This window comes from Camelina sativa, chromosome 15 (assembly GCF_030686135.1).
Source record: "Camelina sativa cultivar CO46 ecotype springtype chromosome 15, ASM3068613v1".
NCBI lineage: Eukaryota > Viridiplantae > Streptophyta > Magnoliopsida > Brassicales > Brassicaceae > Camelina > Camelina sativa.
In genome coordinates, this window is record NC_141894.1 from 31121526 (window position 1) to 31141847 (window position 20322).

Here is a 20322-nt window from a genome sequence, read left to right on the forward strand (position 1 = left end):
CCCGACCTTTTTTTTTTAATAATATACAATATATAATTAAGCATCCCATACTACTTAATTAAACCAACCAATAGTAACCCATCATCCAATAACATGCACAGCGGAAACATACCAATGATAAAGAACCAATACAATAACATTTCTAATCCTTCTATCCAGCAACCTAACATAACACTAACCAAGGTTCCAATAACATAACCAATAAATCCAATAACACAAAAACAAGACCCTAGATCATCCTTCTCCTCATCGCCATGATTCCACGTCACATACCTGCACACCACAAACAACAATTGAGATGCGTAAGTATTATCATAAATACTTAGTGAGGCCGTCCTCCCATCTACTAGGTTATACACACAAGCATATGAGACTCTCATGTTTAAGCAAACAAACAAGCACACAACAATACATCAAACTAGGAAAACAAGTCTCGGATAAGACTAGTGTCGACCGATGCTACATCGGTGTTGATCGAAGCTTCACGACATGGTGTCGACCGATGCTACACGGTGTCGATCGATGCTTCACGACATGGTGTCAACCGATGCTACACGGTGTCGATCGATGCCTCTTCTGCAGACACAAACTGCGCGAACGCGAACGTCGATCCCCCGTTTCAATTCATCATGAAACCGTCTCAAACTCACCCGGAAACCTATGGTAAACATGAAAACGACGAACCCAAGCAAGCAAACACCACAAGCAACAAGGAAAACACCCAAACAAAAGAGATCTCATGCTTAGATCAACCATGGTCAAGCACTCACCTCTTTTACAAGAAGATTGGGTTGAGAAACGGTGGAAACAACACCTTAGGAACCTTCTCCTTCGTTCCCAGCAACAGCTCTTCCTTCTCCAGCCACAGATCCTTCCAAAAACGCCAAGAACAGACCCAGAAACTCACAGAACCACTCTCCAAAGCTTTCTCTCCTTTTCTCTCTTTTCTCACTTAACGGCGACAAACAAAACTCTCTAAACCCTTAATTCGTCGCTCCTTCACTTATAAATGTGATTTAGGGATTTCCAATTGAACCAAATCGAACCAAACAACAATTAAAACAAACCCGACCAAACCGTAACACATGGTGTCGATCGATACACCAAGGGTCTCGATCGACACCCACACCAAAAATACAATATTTTGTTCGGGGATGTTACAAAAATCTATGGAGAAGACAATCATAAAAAAATATTTTGTTACCTAAAAAATCTGAATTTTAATTGGGAATTTTCCAAAATTATAGTTACACCCTCTAATATGTTAATAATTACAATATGATGTGTTAATAAAAGAGTCGCTGGTTTGAGTCGTGCGACCAACAAAAGAACATGACCATTATCATCAAAAGAACAATAAGTTATATAGGCTTTGACCAGATACTCAATATATAGTATTCATTGGTCATTTAGACTCAAGTGTATGTTCTTATAATATGGTATGTCAAAAATTACGTAAACTGATTAGAAAAACATAAAAATATTTCAATTTTAAATTCGAAACTGAGATAGGAACTTAAAGAGGTTTTGAACATTCAATTAACTGCAGACTGAATCATGTAAGAATGGTATTTGTATATTAGTATTTCAACCATAGAGTACTAGGGCTAAAATTTGATTAGAGTCATTTCCCACAAGTGGATTAGGTTGACAATGAAAATATAGTCCACATAATCATTAACCTCACTCACATTTAATTTGTTTCTCTTTTTGCCATGATTTTAATCTATATATCTATGTTTTTTTATTTCTTAATTGAAATTTCAAATTTTGTTGAGAATTTGTTAGAAATGCCCTTTTTGAGATATCCCTTTAAAAAATGCCTTTTTTTGAACATTTTCATTTTTGTTATCTTTTATACAATTACAATATGTTACATTAATTTATAGAATTTTTTTTTAGGTTTGAGTTATCTAGTTTACATTTGGGATATAGTTTTAAGGGGATAGGATTAGTATTTGGGTTTAAACCTTTAATGGTTTAGAATTTAGTCATTTTATATATTAAAAATGGTATTTTTGAAAATGGACACCATTAAATGGTAGTTTTGAAAAGTGACATAGATATAAGGGTATTTTTGAAAATCCCCCAATTTTGTTTCTATTCTCTTTAATAAACATTGTTTTACATCTATTTTAAAGAAGTATTTTCTCTAGTTTACGAAAAAATATTTTTTGTAATTATTAGTCATCGACCTAAAATATATTCATTTTTTACAAACTTATCAACCTTTTTATTTATGTTAAAAAAATGTTACACATTTTATATATACAGCTCTAGTGAATCTCAGATTCTTTTTTAAAAAAATTTTTGATAATGAAATGTTGTAATAGAAATTAGAAACATACTAGTGGCATTTCTTTGTCAATTAGATAAGAAATTTATTAGTGTGACTTAGAGTTTTTATACATTAAAAATAAAATATATTTATATGTCAAACTACTAAAAAATAGTTTAATATATTTAAAACTCCATATATTTCAGTTAGTATATAACCTCATATTAAAAAAATTGGCCTAAAAGTTTGCATGATTTAAAACAAAATTACAATGTTCTCCATTAAAACAAGATATATTTACTTGTAGTAAATTTGTCATTACAATTTAAAAAACAATAATTGAAAAGAGAAATTTAAACGCTCATAGTGTATTTATTTACCGAGAAAAGAAACTCTTTCTCATTAATTATTTTAGTTTTGTAATATGTTATGATAGTTACGTTGGGTTTTCAATTACATATAAATAGTGTATGTAGCTTTGTGTCTATAATATCAAATACAAAACACACTTCATTACATTCTTTTCATATAAGAAATAATATTCGGTAAATTTCACTTATAAGCACATATGGCTAAATTTACCTTTCAGATTGCTATGTTATTCATTGTTGTAGCCTTGGTTTGCGCCTTTGTTCCTGTATTTTCGGTCGATGAATCTGAAGCAAAATTATTATGGGATACTTGTCTTGTTAAAATCTCTCCTCACTGTGCTTTGGATATAATCGCCGTTGTTTTTGGATATGCAACCATCAATGATTCTTGCTGCCACGATCTTGTTCAAGAAGGAAAAGTGTGTCACGATACTCTCATTAAGTATATTGCTGACAGACCAGCCTTAATTGCCCGTGAAACACTATATTTGAAGAAGAGGGACGACTTGTGGAGTCATTGTGTTGCAATCTCGAAAACTGCTTAAATTATTTTGATTAAAAACTTTATAGTTTTGGTGTAACGTTTAATTTATCGGAAATATCCACTTTAATACTTTTACAAAAAATAAAGACAAAGTAAAGCTCTTTGAAGATAAATAACATAATTTGTATTTCTAAAAAATATGTGCTAGTATCCTCAATTCAAGTAGATAAAAGCTTTAAACACAAATACATGCTAGTTATCAAAAACACAAATATAAAGCTACAATATATTTTACGTTTTCATTTTAGTAGATTCAAAAACAAGAAAATAGTTGAGCACTTGATTTTCCTAAAAGATATCAAAATGGTAACAGTGTGGGATCATGCTCGAAAAATAATGTTGGCAAAAAACAGACGGAAATTAAGTGCTTGACTATTTTCATGCTCGAGAAATGATATTGGAAAATGGTAACAGTGTTTGAATTAATTATCATCAAAAAAACAATAAGTTATATAGGCTTTAACAATAAGTTAGATACTCAATATCTAGTACTCATTGGTCATTTTAGACTCGTGTATGTTCTTATATGGTATGCCAAACAGTAGGTACCTGGTCGATAAACTAAATAAGAGATCCTTATTGAGACAATAATTTCAGAGAGGTTGCTCATATCTCGGGCACTATGTGTCTTACAACATCTTATTTATTTCCTTGGTCGCCTTCAAATAAAATTCATTTTTGACCATATCCTAAACCGGAAGAATTAATAATTACTCAAATATTTTTTTGTTCGTTATTAATAGGAGGAAATTAGCAAAGGGAAGAAAAGACACGTAGGGCGTAGGGAGTGAATGATTAAGCTAGAACAAAGGCGAGACGTCAGTAACACTAATTAAAAAAAAATTATTCATAAACGAAAAAATGGGCGGTTAAGAATATGTCTTAAGAATCGCACGGTTCAGAGTTACCTCCCTATTTATCGAGACGACGAAGTCCTCCTCGGAGTTGCACATCGCACACATACATACGTAGAGAGATCAAGAAACAAAACGCAACTCGTGCAACGTATAATTAACGAAGAACAATAAGAGATCGGAAAGATATGTCGTGGCAAGCATACGTTGATGAGCATTTAATGTGTGATGTAGGCGACGGACAAGGTCACCATCTTACCGCCGCCGCTATCATCGGCCATGACGGTAGCGTTTGGGCTCAGAGCGCTAACTTTCCTCAGGTTCAGTTTCCTAATCCTCCTCCTCGAATAGTTTGATCTATCATGTTTTGCTTTCGTTGATCTTATATTTCATATAGTCATATAAAGATACTTGCTATTTCTAACCGTTACGTTATGGATATTTTTATAGTTATATATAGATGATATAAAGTGATATATCTCTATCCATTAACGTTATGCTTTGCGATCACAACATTTTGCAATAAGTTCATTATTCCGGATTTCGGTTCAACGTTAAAAATCTGATGATGCATTAATTTGTGTTTTCAAACAGTTGAAACCTGAAGAGATAACGGGCATTATGAAGGATTTCGATGAGCCAGGTCATCTCGCTCCCACAGGCATGTTCCTCGCAGGGCTAAAGTATATGGTCATCCAAGGCGAGCCTAATGCTGTCATCCGTGGCAAGAAGGTATGTTTAGGAGACACTTTACGATTAATGCTCGATTGTTTTGCGTTTGCATCATGCACAATTAATCTAAGAAAACCTATAAATGTTTTATTCTTGGAAATATTGCATTGAATTTGAAAAAATCGATACTTGAGTCCTGACAGCCTTCCGATTCCATTTGGCGTTTGTATTTTATAGAAAATATTTTGTGAAACTTGAATTATTTTATGATAAAAAAAGATTAGCATGCAAATGCAAGAGCTTAAAACAATTTGATGTCTTAGATATTTTATGAGAAACAACTCCTACCATAGTACTCCATAGACCAACTATGCTAATTAAGAGAATAACCCCTTGCAAAGATAGTCAAATATATGTTAACTTGAGAGTATTTGATTTTATGAATTTAGTTTTCAAACTCAAAACCACTAATTAATTATTACTGAAACTTGGATAGGGAGCTGGAGGGATCACGATCAAGAAAACTGGACAATCAATGGTATTTGGACTGTACGAAGAGCCAGTGACTCCAGGACAATGCAACATGGTTGTGGAGAGGTTGGGTGATTACTTGATCGAACAGGGTCTTTGAACCTTAAGGACAATGCTTTATACCTCTTTCTTTTGCTAATTCATTACACCATCTTTCCACTTTTTGGGTACATGGTTTGGGTTTTTTTTTTGTTTAATTTTAATATTAGGTCTTTCTGGTTTCTACCTTAGCAAAGTTTAAACAAAAAGCTGAAGGCTAAGGTTGCAGATAATAACACAAAGCCTGTCGGAAGAAGCCGAGACTTATCTTTTTTTTTTTTTTTTTTTTTTTTTTCTCTTTTTCATGGTTTCGTGATTAATTTGTTTGCTTTAAAAAAGAAAAAAGAAAAAAATAATTTTACCGTACATTTATTTGTTGCGTATATCTGACTTTTTTATTACTTTATATATATGCGTATATATCACTTCACTTTATATATATGCATAGATGTTTAAGACATATACGACCAAACACACAGCCTCACGCTGAAAAGGTATTTGGCGTTAAGACCGGATTTTATGATTCAGTCCGTCAACCACTTCAGCTTCTTGCTGAGTTTAGATTTCTCTCCGGGAAAATTTTTTAAGCTGTAAGACTTTTTAACTAAACCAATGGCAATAACTAATCAAACTTTTCTCTACTTTTCTTTTGTGCATCGGGCGCCCGACAAGTCATAATAATTGTTTCACTCTACCTAAAACGTTTTAAAACTATTCAGGAGGATAATCCTTTTTCCCCGAAAGCGTCATGCTCATGCTTATTGTTTTTATTAGCATCATGTGTCGTCCTTAAGTCGATGAAAGAAACCAAACTTGAAACTACGTCCCCACGAGAAGTTAAGTAAAGTTTACCCCATCGGTTTGGTATCCATGATAAAATTTTCGCAATGATGACATTCTCCATTCAGAACAATTGCTTACCCTAATTAATTTTCAATTCCATGGTAATTCTTCTAATCACACAAACCCAAAAGTTCCCAACTTTGACTAATTTTTGAAAAAAACGAAAGTAATGGGGCACACGTAGATGCAATATTTGGTGTAACGCAATAATATATGATTAGGATCTTCAAAGAGCATATCCACTCTGTATTTGGAGAGAACAAATGATGGACATCTCTGGCATAACTTAACTTTATTTTGTACAGTATATTTTAGGGATACAAATTTTATATTTATAGTCGAGAAAAGTTTTTGAAAATACAATTTCAACTGATTATCTGATAAAATACGCAATATATGATTGAGCTGATGTATCATAAAATATTAAAATAGAATTAGCTGATGTTTTGTTGTTAAAGTATAAACTAATGTATATACATGATATACATGATATATCTGAATTATCATTTTGATTGATAAAAATGGTATATGATATTTTTCCACATTGAATTTTTTAGTTACACATTGTAAGGCTGTCAAAAAAAGAAATTTACACAGTGTATGACGACTTTAGTTTTCTTAATTTATCTATTTATATATATTTTTATTTCAGTTAATAAATTTATAAAATAATATAAAATTTTAACCTATATTTACATACCATATGTGTAGACTTATTTTTATTATCATTTGTGCTTATTAGTCAATTTTTCTTTATTATTCTCATTTAAAAATGTCTTTACCATTGCTGAATAATGTTTGTTTTTTTTTGAATTGTTTCCAAAGCTATTAATTAATTGAATTAACAAGCTGTTGACACTAATAAAAAATAATTAATTAATAAAGCACAACGTTTCACTTTGTCTGTCTACACGATCACAAAAGAAAAAGCTCACCAAGTGATAATTGCGAGAGAGATATAAAAAAGAAACCTTCTCTGAGAATTTTCAACGAAGAATACAACAAACAAACTCGTCGGAGAAGAAGAAGATGTCGTGGCAATCATACGTCGATGATCACCTTATGTGCGATGTCGAAGGCAACCAGCTCACCTCCGCCGCTATTCTCGGTCAAGACGGCAGTGTCTGGGCTCAGAGCACCAAATTCCCTCAGGTTTTTTCTTCTTCTTCTTCTTCTTCTTCGTTTGAATCGATCGGACTCTGCCGTCTCTTTTGAGATTCTTTTCCGTGATCGGATCTGACGAATCTCGGATCTGATTTTTGAATTTTGCCATCTCCGGAATCTGAATTTGCTTTAGTGAACCAACCAATCGATCTGTATGCGAAATTGAATTCAAACCTAGGGATCTAGATCTTTGTTAGTCTGATTCTGAGATTTCTTAGGTATGCACAAGTTAATCGTTAGCAAGTTCCAATGCGTTTTGTGAAACTCTTAAGCATGCGTTAGCGATCCAAAGATGCGAGATCTTCTTCTTGTAGACTCTATGGACTGTTTTGAAATTTCGTATAAGCTGAGAATGTATCTGTGCGTGCATCACTAACACAAAGCTTTGACTTGCTTTTTTGCCTTTGTTTCAATGGCTGATCAAAGCTGTTGTGTATTTTAGTTGAAGCCTGCAGAAGTCACTGGAATCATGAAGGACTTTGAGGAGCCCGGGACTCTTGCCCCAACCGGACTATTCCTTGGTGGCGAAAAATACATGGTTATTCAAGGTGAACCTGAAGCTGTGATCCGAGGGAAGAAGGTATCTTTCTTTACATTCAATACATCAGAACCCTGCCTGCTGAGGGAAACATGCATATTTATAGAGAGAATAGAATCAGAATTTCAAACTTTTGAATCTTTCTGCAGGGACCTGGAGGCGTGACTATCAAGAAGACAAAGCAAGCACTGGTCTTTGGTATCTACGATGAACCCATGACTGGAGGTCAATGCAACTTGGTTGTCGAAAGGCTCGGGGATTACCTTATGGAGTCTGATCTCTAAACTCCAAAGGTTTCATTTCAGTTTCTTCTCTTCAACTAAAAGAGTGTCTTTCATTCTGTAATGCTTTCAAACATATATCAATTGTTACTTTAGAACCAATTGTGATTTGTTGGTCTCGTTACCGAGTTTGGGTTTGTGTGTTCTTGTAATGACATTTGATTATCTTTTCGCTTCCATATTTTGATTCTTGATTTTTGTTTCTTCCTACCTTGTTTCTTGAATTGAATTAATCTGCGGTTTATGATCTGTGTGGGGTTGAAAACATATTTTGTTTGGCAAACAAATAAATGTTTGTGAAATTGTAAGTGGTATGAATATTTTCGGTATGGCGAACATCTACTGAGAACGAAATTAACTATATTTTATTTGTCAATTTTCTTTTGTTTTATTTAGTATTTAAGATTGTATAATTGTATTTTGTTTGTTAATTTTAGGATTTTTCTGTAACAAAAAAAATTTAAATTTTAAGTTGTATTTATTTATCAATTTTGTTTATTTTAGTACTTAAAATTGTAAAATTTTATATTTGATTGTTAATTTTATAATTTAATTCGCGAAATATCTCACATGAAAATTAGTCTTTTACATAATCGAAATTTAATTAACTTAATTTTATATGTTTAATATTAATACTAGTAAAGTTATAGACTCAAACCCATCTTCTCATATAAATGGGGTAATTTTTTAAAAAATTGTATTAATAATTTTTGGATGTATATTTTGTGTTTGTTATCTGTATTATTTATATTGTATAATGTAAAGTGGATGATTAGAATAACATAAGTAAAATAATCTTAAAGTAGATGGTTTAATTATAAAACATTCATCCTTTTCTAAAAAGCTAAAATAGTTAATTTATAGAGTTCTTAATTTATCTTAGCTGAGTTGATATTTTAAAAATTTTAATTTACTTGGTTTAAAATGTGGAATAAATGCATAGGTAAGTTTATAACTTGCATCTTTAGGCCATATTTATCGGTGGATCAGTTAGGGTGATCTTGAGTCTTTTAAAATTGAAATTAATTGAACAGTACCCATAAGAATAAGATCAGTTCTGATCTAAGGGCCACGTGTCACTCTCGGAAAGAAACTTTCGTTTTATTATTCATTTCTTTCTAACATAATTTTGTTCTTCTTCTCTCGCGAAAAAGAAAAGCGAAGAGATTTTGTTCTTCTTGTCTCGCTCTGCAAGAGAAGAAACTTGGAAGATTTGATATTTGTCTCTATCAGCCATGGAAGAGAACTAGAGAAGAAACCAGAATCTGCGACTAAGAACGCTAAGAAGGTTAACCTGTTAGACCACAACGCTATCAAACACCTCCTCGATGAATCCGTCTCCGAGGTAAGTCATAGAAACATCAATCAAATCCCCACAATTTCGTCTCTCGATTTCTCCATAAAATCTCAATCAAAGTTTTGTCCTTTTTTGGCTGATTTAGATCGTTACGACCGGAGGGTACAAGGAGGATGTGAGATTGAGCAACGTCAAGTTTCTCTTAGGAGGGATTATAATCGTGGTTGCTCTCGTTGCTCAATTCTACAACAAGAAGTTTCCTCAGAACAGAGACTTTTTGATCTGCTGCATCGGATTATATCCTTTTTGTCATCGTATTCGTTAGATGCTTGATTCGTTAAGGTTAAGATTGAAACTGAGGATAGATTTGAATTTGAAATTGATAATTGTTTCCTTGGTATATCTCGATTGCTTTGTGTTGTTTGGATTAGATTTTGAGAAACTAGAATGTCTATTAGGTTTATGTATGATCGTATAAACTGCTTAAAGTCTTAATCTTTTGGTTATAGATTTGTTTAATTTCTTGACTCTGGCAAGTATGTGGTGTTGACTGCGGTAATGCAGCTGATTCTGTACATTAAGGAGAAGAATGCTATACTGTTCACCTATCCTCTTGAGGTTTGTTTTCTGACCTGTTGGGAGAGTACTGTTTCATTGAGTGTTCTTTTGATAGGCTGTGTGCTTTTGGACTTCGTTCTTTTTTTGCTTGTAACACAGCTGACTGTTGTTTCTTTGATTTGGTTGCATAATGTACATACTTCCTTACATTCGTTTATTTATAGCTGGTGGTGTATTTTGATGTCCTTCTATTTTCTAAAGATCTAGAATTGGCTTCTGCTAGCTTCACATGTGTTCTAGTAGTGTTTGCATGTCGTTGGTGATCTTGATGTTTATGAATCGAGCTTTAGCAGTGCAACATTTTATTTATGAAAGAGAACTCCATTTATTGTAAATGTTTATGAAAGAGAACTCCATTTTGTTTATGAAAGAGAACTCTATTTACTGCTAAAATTTCCTGTAAATGTTTTCTCTAGAGTTGATTTATTCTTGTGTTTTTCTTTGCATTTTTGGGTTGCAGGTTCTGTTTGGCTGCGAATGTGATTGGTTTTGTCTACACAGGTTTTATGATATGTGATCTTGTATACCTACTATCTACTAGCATCCGGAGATCACAAACGAGTCAACCGAAGCTTCCAAGTAACCATCAGGAGATAGAGAGGTCAAGGGGAGTGGGAAGCTGCTGCTGACATAATGGAAGGGAACGAATCATGTGACATAATAGCAGTATAAAGAAGAGTCACTTCTAATATGAGTGTGAAGCTTTGCAAACACTAGTAGTCAGCATAAGTTGTATATGTTATAATTGTTACTATTAGTAGATTAATAAACATGATCACTATGAATCAGTACTGGAATAGAGTTGAAAACAGAGGATGTGGTAAGATACTTGTCATGCGTTATGCAAAATCATATATAAATAAAGTAAACAATGTATGAAAACGCAAGAAAGGACTAAACAATGGGTATAGTATTTCGAAAATAATAGACAAGATTGGTTGAATTAAGATATAATAACAACAACAAATAATTCGTGATAAACAAGCATATCGCAAATTGAAGGAGGATTTGATTGAGAATATTTAGAATAAATTTGGTCATTAATCTATGTATTAATTAAATAAAATGTTTGTCTTGTTTAATTAGTTAAGTAATATGTTTGTTTTTTTTTTTAATTTTAGTAAAAGTTTTATAAGTTTGCAATTAAAATGTTATTTTATAAAATTTTATAATTGTAATATGTTTAAGAATATTAATAAACATTATATTATTAAATAGTATTAAACATTCTTAAATTATTAATTAAACATTAATCTATGTATTTATTAAACATTCTTAAATTTCTATAAGAATATTATATTATTAAATATTAAGATCTTATACATGTTCTCCCAATAACTAATTTCTTAACAAAAGTTCTTAACTACTGATCTTACATTATTTTTACAATATTTACACTCTAAGAACACCCTAACCTAATCTCCCTATAAACATGCCCTTATAAAGATGGTGTAAGTAAAAAAAATTATCTATACAAATATATACTCCTCTGTGATGATAAAATTGAAAAAAAATGAAAAGAAAAAGGATGAATGTTTATATAATTAAATCATCAATTGGGGTTTTCTTTAATTTTCTTTCGTTTTAAATCCAATTGGTAATGACGCCTTTCCCTTCTTCGAAGGAACTCTCTCTTCTCTCTCCTCTTCTTCTTCTGGTTTCATAAAAACAAAATCGGTGGTTCCTTCCTCTCCGGCGACCACCACGGCGCTGTGAGGGGAATTAGTTAGTTTAATTGCTTTTTGTTGTTAGGTTTTTCTTTGGGATCCGATGAAACTAGGCTAAACGGTGGTGTTGAGATTAGGATTCCGAGTGTGGTGGTGCGATTCAGATCTGCATCCGGCGAAGGTTCTTCACGGTGATCCAAACTTTGCGACGACTTCATCCTTTGATGAAGGAGTTGTGAAGGCGTTTTCGTTGGCCTCAATCTCTCTGTTTGTCTCTGCTTCTGTTGGCTTAGCTTATGTGGGGTTCTTTGCTTCTGTTTGTGGTTACTTGTAGGTTGTCTTAGTCTCAGTTGTTGGGTTGCAATTTGTGGTTCCTTTTACTTCGACTTTGTTGCCTCCTCTTGAGTTGCTGGTGTTTTGCGTTGGCAAAGGTTTCGATTGTGGGTTCATCATTCGGAAGGTAATTTTCTGCAAAGGCATCTACTACCCTTCTCTAAGTTCTTGTTGGGCTCAGGTTTGGTTTTCAAGACGATGCAGTGAGTTCGATCTCTATTTCTTCTCTTGCGTGGCGTTACCAGTTTTTGGTCTGTAGGTGGCCTTTGACTGGGCCGACGAATGTCCGTGTTAAGGAATGGGTATCCTCTTTGGCGTTTTCCCCAATCGGATTTCAAGGTCTTCCTTTGAACTTTCGCTTTCTCGTTTCTTCTGGTTCTTTGAAGTGGCTGTGATGGGTTAGGTTATGTGCTCTTTCCTTGTTGCTTTGCTGTTTTCATTTCCGTCGTTGTTGTGGCTGTGTGAGCTCGATTTAGCTCCCTTCTCGGGCTTTCAGTTTTGGAGGCTTTCTTTTGATCGGTTCTGCTCGAGGCTTCTGTTTGTAGCTCCTCTCCGACATCTACCTGTTCTGTGGAATGTTTATCGGACGCTTTTGGATTAGAGTTTTCGGTTTTAATTATCTGGAATTTCAAATTTCAATCTTTTATGTTTGCTTTTGAGGTTTACTTCCTCGGTTTGTCTCTGGGGTTAGTTCTTTCAACTGCCAGCTTTTGTCTCCGGAAGATCAGATATTTCCGGTTTTGATTCCCTCTTTTGGGCTTTGATTTCCTTGTTTGGGCTTGTGGCTACGGTACTTTCCCGTATTTGTTAGCGGGTTTAAGTATCCGTCTTTGTCTTTGTATGGATGAACCTTAGGATGAAATAAAAAGAGACTCTCGTGACAAAAAAAATAGAATGTTTATATAATTAAACCATTCTATTGAAAAATTATTAACTATTTTTATTTATACAAAACTTATTGAAAAACCAAAATGATAAAAACTGAAAAGAAAAGCAACGTGTAAGAATTAAAATTGAATACCTAATTTGAAAACGGGCGATGATCGGCCCATCTTTTTCTTCCCTTCCTACTCTGTGACACATCGAAGACGGCGATTCGCGAGTTCCTGAGCAACGAACGAACGATGCAACCACTTAGGGACGAAGACTCGTCTTCGATTCATCACGACTCTTCTATCCCTTCCGGTGACACCTCCGTCTGGGCCGATGTCTCGCCTCTCCTCTCCGCCGCCTGCAATGGTACTCTCTCTCTCTGTGGCTGAGAATTATGTACTCTCAATCTATTCTTTTGATTTGGAATTTGTATGATATATATATATATATATATAGCTTTGTGCAATGTAGAAGTATAGTTATATAAGTGAGCTTAATATATTCATGGAGATAATTTACTTCGCAGATCTTCAAGAGGGGCAACTCATAAATGGAGATAATTTCAATCTTTTTGCTGCCATGTCTGCTTTGGAGGTTCTTACACCTTTTGCTCTCCCCTCTGTTTATTTATTTCTACAGTATATATAGATTGTGCTTCTATGCTGCAACTTTATTGACAATGAGAAAAATATAATTATGATGTTACGGTAAGTGATGTTCTTCTGTGTTTGCCTTAGATGCTCTGACAGCTTCATACATTACATTCCCCATCACTGCTAATTTGTTATCAGTTAAAAGAGCTGCTTTTGGTTAATTCGGTTAAGATACACTTTAAAACTCTCTCTCTGTGATTGTTGTAGGGAGTTGAATTTCAAGTCTTTAGTCTATAGAGTCAGCTTATTAGAAAGTTCTTCTTTTATAACAGGTTTTGGTTAGTTTAGAAGTTTTGATTTCTGTGAGTGTGACCTTTATTCAGTGTTTGACCTCGCTATAGACACATTAATGATAGATGTTAGTTTAGAAACCGATAGCTACTACTAACCATGACATCCCTTGGCCTAGTCAACCACTTTCATTATGGATTTTAGTTACATAGATTCTCGTCAGCTGTTTCTTCTTGAAACCGAAAATCTCCTGGACTCACAAACTTTTTAAGGTGTCTCTTTCTGATTGATCTCTAACCCTTTGTAACAAAGTCTGTTTAAGCTCTCTATGTTTGCTTCTATCTTCAGTATGTGTATAACAAACTGTGTCTAATTGATTTTATTGTTTCAATCTACTCGAATTTTAATCTCTTTCCCATCATCTAATGGTGTCCTTGCTTTATGCTAGATTATGGACCCAAAGATGGATTCTGGAATGGTGTCTACATTTTATTCTATAGATGAAGCCATCGAAAGAGGTTTTGCGCCGGTCCCTGTAAGCTCTGATTGTACTATTAATGTGCAATCCATTATTGACATTATGGACCATCTTCTGGCGTGCGAGGTAATCTCTGTTAAAGATGTGCTAATATGATACTATGTGAGTTGTAAGATAGAAATGTGAGTATATAGCATCTCACGTTTCCTTTTCCTGAAAGAATTCATCACTTCGCATTTTGAAACTTATGATAAAGAGATATGTATGTAGCTAACATCTTCCACTTGGATTTGCTTTATCCACAATTTGTGTCTTCTTTGTTGTTTTTTGTTGTTGTTTTAGTGTTAAGTATACAAACTTGTTACCCGGTTTTGGTTGATCTTTTGTATCTTCCTTATAAATAAATTCTCTACTTTTTTGCAGGCAACGTGGCACATGGGTCATTCGTTGGCCCAAACTGTGTTTTCATGCATCTATGTTCTGAGGCCTGAAAGGACATCTTCACAGGCTCTATTGCATTCTTATTGTAGGGTCATCCGAGCAACTTGCAGGGCAGTTGTTTCTGTTGTTTCAGATGCACGAACAAATGAAGTAAGTAACTTCAACAAATTTTGGTCCTCTTTTACTCTTGCGGTATTAAGCAAATGTTTCTGTATGTAGTTTTTTTTTGTTAATGGTTTAGTTTGTGTTCAGTGTTTACTTCTTAGATCTTTTAATCTTTCCAACATTTTGTTTTCTGGCACAAAGAAAGTTTTGACATTTCACTTATCTGAGTTAATATGTTCATATTCCCAGTTTAAATTAGAAGCCACATTTCCCTGCTTAGAGACATCAGAGATGAAAACACGATTCACTTTACTCTTTTCTTCTGATGAAGTCTTTGCATTCGTTCTCATCTAGTCGAGGCAGTTGATTTTTTAAAATATTGAGATGATTAGCAGAGGGTAGAAATTATTTGTGTTGAAAATTGCCACCATTGCCCGCCGCTAAATGCAAATGAAAACTTTAGAATATATGCCGTGATATATTTTGGATAGAAGTTTCCATTGACCAGAGAATGGTTGTCTTCAACATTTTATACTGAATGATTTCACCTCTTACCTGCTTATTAACAGGAAGAGGATCTTTTTACCATGACATATGGTCTTCCTTTTAGTGGAGATGAAGATGCCAAGGGATTGTTACTCTTAAATGCTGTCGAAGAAACGATCTGCCGTCAGCTGCGTGCTTGTAAAGCTACAAAAAGGAGAATGTTGGAAGGTACTTTTTTCTTTGCATATCTCCTTTTCTATTTTGCATGCACACACATGCAGAAGAGAGTTACAAAGAGAGCTTTCATATGATGGGATTAAAGATTATTCTGTTGCCTCTTTTCATTGCTATGTTGTTTACACTATAATGGTGATTTTGAATCTGAAGACAGTCTAATGCATTGGACTTAGATATTCTGCAACTGCTCTGTAAGAGCATATACCAACTTGAAATTATCCCCTCCTGCCTATATATGATAACTTTGAGTCTTCTACTGTATAATGATTTATATGTAAAGTCTGCTGATCATTTCAATTGAATTTTTCTTTGGAAATATTACTCTGTGACCTATTGTTTAATTGTAACACTGCTGTACAGCAGTACGAACTGAGACCAATGAGTTTCTTTTTTTTTTCCTAAAGATGCAGAATTGGAACCTCTACAAACTAATCCCGATCTAGAAGAGAGTTTTTGCAAAGCTCTATTATGCCGGATACGTTTTCGTAAGGTCTGTGATGTAGTTATTATTTTGTTTCATAAGCCGTTTTTCTTACCTCTGTAGCTCTTATGCACTTGTGCATTGCTAGTTTTTTTAACATTTTCTCAATAACTTTCAGCATTTTCTACACGCTCTTAATTGTATGAGACGACCACAAGGACGAGGCCTTGAATTGGCAAGGAAACACATAGCCTATTGCATATCAGAGCTAGAATCTGTTCTGGAGTCTGCGGAATTTCTAAGATTAGATATTGTTGAAAATGGCCAAAACGAGATAGACGAAGGTACAACTGCATCAGGTCGTTCCCCAATTGGATTTGATCCTACTTTAAACAAAAGATTATCAGCTCCAACCCCACCGCGTGCTATTAAACTTCTATCTTGGAAAAAGGTTGGAACTTGAAAATTCTGTATTCATAATATATTTTATCTATATATACACACACACTCGCATATATATATATATATATATATATATAGAGAGAGAGAGAGAGAGAGAGAGAGAGAGAGAGAGAGAGAGAAAGAAATAGGCTGAAATAACTTTTGTTTAGTAACTTATTTTTTCAATTTTTGCTTCTCCAGGCTATTGACTATTATGTGAAACTTCTTCACAATCTGGATCAGATCTGTGCATTCTCATTGGAACCAGATTTAGATGTCGTCTTGCAGTTTGTGATTCAGTTTCAAAAATCTCGTCCTGATTTGGTTGCTAGGGCTCATCTTCAGGTGCCTTACTTATAACTTAATACACCAATATCTTGCAGCTCTGTGCTTTCGAATACCCATAGATCATTTTGTTTCTTGTTTTTTGTAAATTGTTTTGGCTGTCTCTGCACTGAAGATGTTCACATACATCCACTATAATATATTGCTTCTTTTCTTACCCGCTTCCTTGCTTTGCATTTTTGTATTTGTTAGCACTCTTTTCCAACTCATTTTCTGAGTTAGAGTTGAGTGATTGAACCATATGAATATAGTCAACTCTTGTGAACCACCTTTCTCACCTCAAGTCCGCTTCCTCAACAGACATGTTTAGTCCTCTACTTATTCTCTTTGTTGACTCTTTATTGCTCGCTAGATGTTAAGTAATGGTGAAGAGGGAATATAAGAAGATATTTTCAACATTTGTAGTTGAGGTTGAATCTGGTTGTTATTTTCTGTATATATGCAATATTCGTAAATAAATTTATGTATTAAGCTAGCATAATGCCTTTATATCTTATATACTAAAAATTCTATCTTGTTCTACAGCTTCTCCTTGTGCAAGATGGGAAACTTTACGGTCGTGATACCTTTTTGACTATCTGTGCCAGATCTCTTGCATTGGAAGTCTCGAAGAACCATGGCCTTCATACAAATGAGTACATTCTTCAACTCAATCAGGTAAACACGGTAATATTAAAAAATACGCTGGGTTCATTTTTATCTACAAACCTGTCTGAGGTAACTCTTTATTTTTCCTAGTGCCACTTTGTCTAAAGTCAGCATTAAACTCCGGTTTTTGTTAGTTATTCATTAGATTGAGAGATATGGGTGGTCAATTTCCTTGAGAAGGGTTTGAAAGTTGGTAAAACCTTGAAAAAATTAATTTTGTATTGGTTTTGTTCAGTATTTGGTGTTTGGCTTGTAAGCTGCAGTATCAGAGAATTTTAGTATGTGTCGATGTAAGTAATCATCGAGAAGATTTTTTTTAAATACTGGTTTTTGTGGAGACTTTGATCAGAATGCTTGGTTTTACTTCTTAGTGTTTTGGGTTTTTCCTAGACTCTGGATCCTGACAAGTAATAAATGGATAATTTAAATATACAGCTTACTTCTTCCTTAGAAAGCTCAATTTGATCTCTGATCTCATTTTGCGGTGCAGTTGATGATTAATCTACTGAAAATACTATGTGCTAATACCCCATGGCAGAGGCGTAAGCTTGGGAAAATCTTAAACGACTGGAGTGTATTCCATGTGCAGGTTATATCATTTGTGCCTTTGGAACTGTATTATTCTTTACTTAGCTATACGTAAGCTTGCTTACCCTAAAATTTTGTGCATACTGATTTGGGTTTTCGTGTCAAGATCTCATCCATTCGTGTTACTTTATTTGGCAGATGGGGATTACTGTTGGTCCAATGATGCAGCAAGATTCATCAAAGGCTTCGAAAAATGGGGTACGCTTACTAATTACTACCATTACTATTCCTTGCAAAGGCGCCAGGTCCATTTAATCAAACCTCTATCTGAATCTAGTTGAAGGCTGTTAATTCATTGATTTTAGCAGGAACAAACCAGTTGTCTAAATTCCTACAACATTTTTATTTCTCCTTCCAAGTTTTTTGGCTCTATTGATAAGCAGATATGGATATCATGTTAACTTGAATCTATGTATCTTTCAGGATAAGTCTCTCGTCATTTTAAATCATATATATGGTTGGTTAGATGAGCAAATTAACTGGGTGGCCATTCGCTTTCTCATGCTGGGGTTTGACCTAGACCTCTACTCTTCAAGTGATTATTGCATGGTATACTGGTACATGTATATTATACTATGGAAGCTTGCTGAAAGAGCACGTTTCAGAGTCTTAATCGTTGTTAACACTGGTAAGCATTCATTTAGTTTGGCATAACTGCACAACGGATTTATATCTTTTTATAATACACTTACGTGTCATCATCTGTGCCAGAGGAAAGAAAAGCAAAGAGGAATAAGGAATATTCTAGGGACATGGTTCGGGAAAATCGGATTAGTCTATGGGTATTGTTTCTCCAATGTCAGACTTGCCTTGCCCAGGGCCTCGCAGTGGTATTTTTTGTTGTTGGTTTTCAATTTCTTGCTTTGAAGCTCCTTCATTGACGTTATCAAGTACTTTAAACCTGACCAAACCTTTTGTGTTTACCGTAGATGATTGCTGCTTTGAGAAATGAAGGGATGTGTTTAAAGAGTCAAGGGCCTTTTAATACCGAAAATGAGGTAAGGATAAGTCCCTTTATCTGTTACATAGTTGTGGAATTAAGGTGTAAGATGCAAACCCTCAGCTTTAGTAATAGGTCAGGGTGATATCCCTTCCTGTGTATGACTTGGACTTAACCATTTTCTTCAACATTCAGAAATTTATCCAGCATTTTGAACACCTCCAGAAGGCATCGCTCCCTGAATATGACGCATATGAATCATTCTCAGGATCTACATCTCAGGCTAGTCTTGACGTAAGTGTGCTCTATACAACTTTTTCTTATGCTTAATTTTATTTACTTCGTTAGATGAATTGTAGAAGTAGGCATGTAATAGTAGGTAAAGTTTGGATATGGGTATTTCAGTTAATCTAAGTCTACTACCTGAAGTATACATGTAATAAATGGGTCGGGTAATTCATGAGTCGAGTAGTTGAAAGGTAGTTCAGGTACCTACAAAGATTAATACCCAAACTCGCAATATCTTGAGTATGTTCAGCTAATTTGGATAGTACGGAAAAATAAGGATTTACTATTCATTTAAACTTGGTTAATAAATAAATAAATACTACTCAGTTTGTTTGAGATATCAATCTTCCTTGAGCACATAATAACATAGGTAATGTTCACTATGTTTTTAGTGATGAGTACTAGTATAATTTACTTTGTTGGAGTGATGAATTTTGTATATGGGTAAAGAAACGGTGGAAATAGTTTTTAACATGCAAGTAAAGTTGTATCCATTACTTTTGCTGCAGTATCTTCCTATGTATGAGTACTTTCATGATGCTCAAAAGCTCGCTAAGGACATAAAAGTTGGTTACGCCAACAATCCTGATAAATTGGCTGAAGTAAGGGGATTAGAGCAAGTCGCAGAACGCAATATTGTGGCTGTGAACCTTTTCTGTCAAGACCGTTCGCTTAAGGTGTCGTTTGAGTTCACACACCATCCTTATTTCGCCACTGCTGTTGTCCGTAGATCTTGAAACTCGTTTCTTTTGTTATTAACCAAATCCAATTTTGGGACTGACCCTATTTAGTTTTGGAAACATGTTTGCTTTAGTTAGTTTTCTCTCTCAGTTTTTCATCATGTTTTTTTTCATGTTCAGTTTATATAAAATTTTGTTGTTCTAAGAAATTTAATTATTATAAATCATCTTCTTTTTGCTTGTTTGAGAATATGTTATGTCAGACGCGTAGTAAAGCTCTAAATGCCACATTGAAGATCCATATGAGGATGGGGAAACTGAATAGTCAGCCTTTGTCTTACTCACATTTCAATAAACACTCCTAGAGTACATAGCCACACATGACACACACCCAATTGTAAATATTGGGCTCTTTTTGCCTAAAAGAGAGCCAAACA

General features: G+C 34.2%; 5 protein-coding genes across 8 annotated transcripts; all 5 read left to right on the forward strand.

Annotated features, from left to right (window-relative positions):
• Positions 1–2792: 2792 nt before the first annotated feature.
• LOC147927383 (uncharacterized) lies at positions 2793–3306 on the forward strand. The gene has a single exon (XM_087489295.1). It carries the CDS (start codon positions 2847–2849, stop codon positions 3192–3194), a length of 348 nt encoding a protein of 115 aa, XP_087345421.1. The 5' UTR covers positions 2793–2846; the 3' UTR covers positions 3195–3306.
• An 813-nt stretch (positions 3307–4119) lies between these two features.
• On the forward strand, positions 4120–5655 carry LOC104773097 (profilin-5). Its single transcript, XM_010497646.2, has 3 exons — positions 4120–4367; positions 4642–4779; positions 5216–5655. Exons 1-3 carry the CDS (start codon positions 4236–4238, stop codon positions 5348–5350), a joined length of 405 nt encoding a protein of 134 aa, XP_010495948.1. The 5' UTR covers positions 4120–4235; the 3' UTR covers positions 5351–5655.
• A 1292-nt stretch (positions 5656–6947) lies between these two features.
• Positions 6948–8319, forward strand: LOC104773096 (profilin-1-like). The gene is made up of 3 exons (XM_010497645.2): positions 6948–7284; positions 7739–7876; positions 7984–8319. Exons 1-3 carry the CDS (start codon positions 7162–7164, stop codon positions 8116–8118), a joined length of 396 nt encoding a protein of 131 aa, XP_010495947.1. The 5' UTR covers positions 6948–7161; the 3' UTR covers positions 8119–8319.
• Positions 8320–9039: 720 nt separating this feature from the next.
• Positions 9040–10912, forward strand: LOC104773108 (signal peptidase complex subunit 2). The gene is made up of 5 exons (XM_010497657.2): positions 9040–9058; positions 9183–9460; positions 9558–9709; positions 9949–10030; positions 10491–10912. The coding sequence occupies exons 1-5, from the start codon at positions 9040–9042 to the stop codon at positions 10545–10547; spliced, it is 588 nt and encodes a 195-aa protein (XP_010495959.1). The 3' UTR covers positions 10548–10912.
• A 2007-nt stretch (positions 10913–12919) lies between these two features.
• Positions 12920–20135, forward strand: LOC104773094 (uncharacterized). 4 transcript variants are annotated; one of them, XR_015582193.1, is made up of 16 exons: positions 12920–13269; positions 13430–13497; positions 14236–14391; positions 14689–14856; positions 15381–15525; positions 15939–16024; positions 16134–16406; positions 16598–16741; positions 17267–17398; positions 17880–18028; positions 18116–18175; positions 18401–18605; positions 18689–18807; positions 18907–18975; positions 19113–19211; positions 19715–20135. XR_015582193.1 is itself a non-coding variant. In XM_010497643.3 (16 exons), exons 1-16 carry the CDS (start codon positions 13155–13157, stop codon positions 19940–19942), a joined length of 2166 nt encoding a protein of 721 aa, XP_010495945.1. In that variant the 5' UTR covers positions 12920–13154; the 3' UTR covers positions 19943–20135. The 4 variants fall into 4 exon arrangements, 2 of the variants coding, with proteins under 2 accessions (XP_010495945.1, XP_087344372.1); XM_010497643.3 differs by having other exon boundaries at positions 17880–17978; XM_087488246.1 differs by having other exon boundaries at positions 13010–13269; positions 15945–16024; positions 17880–17978.
• The last annotated feature ends 187 nt before the right edge of the window (positions 20136–20322 follow it).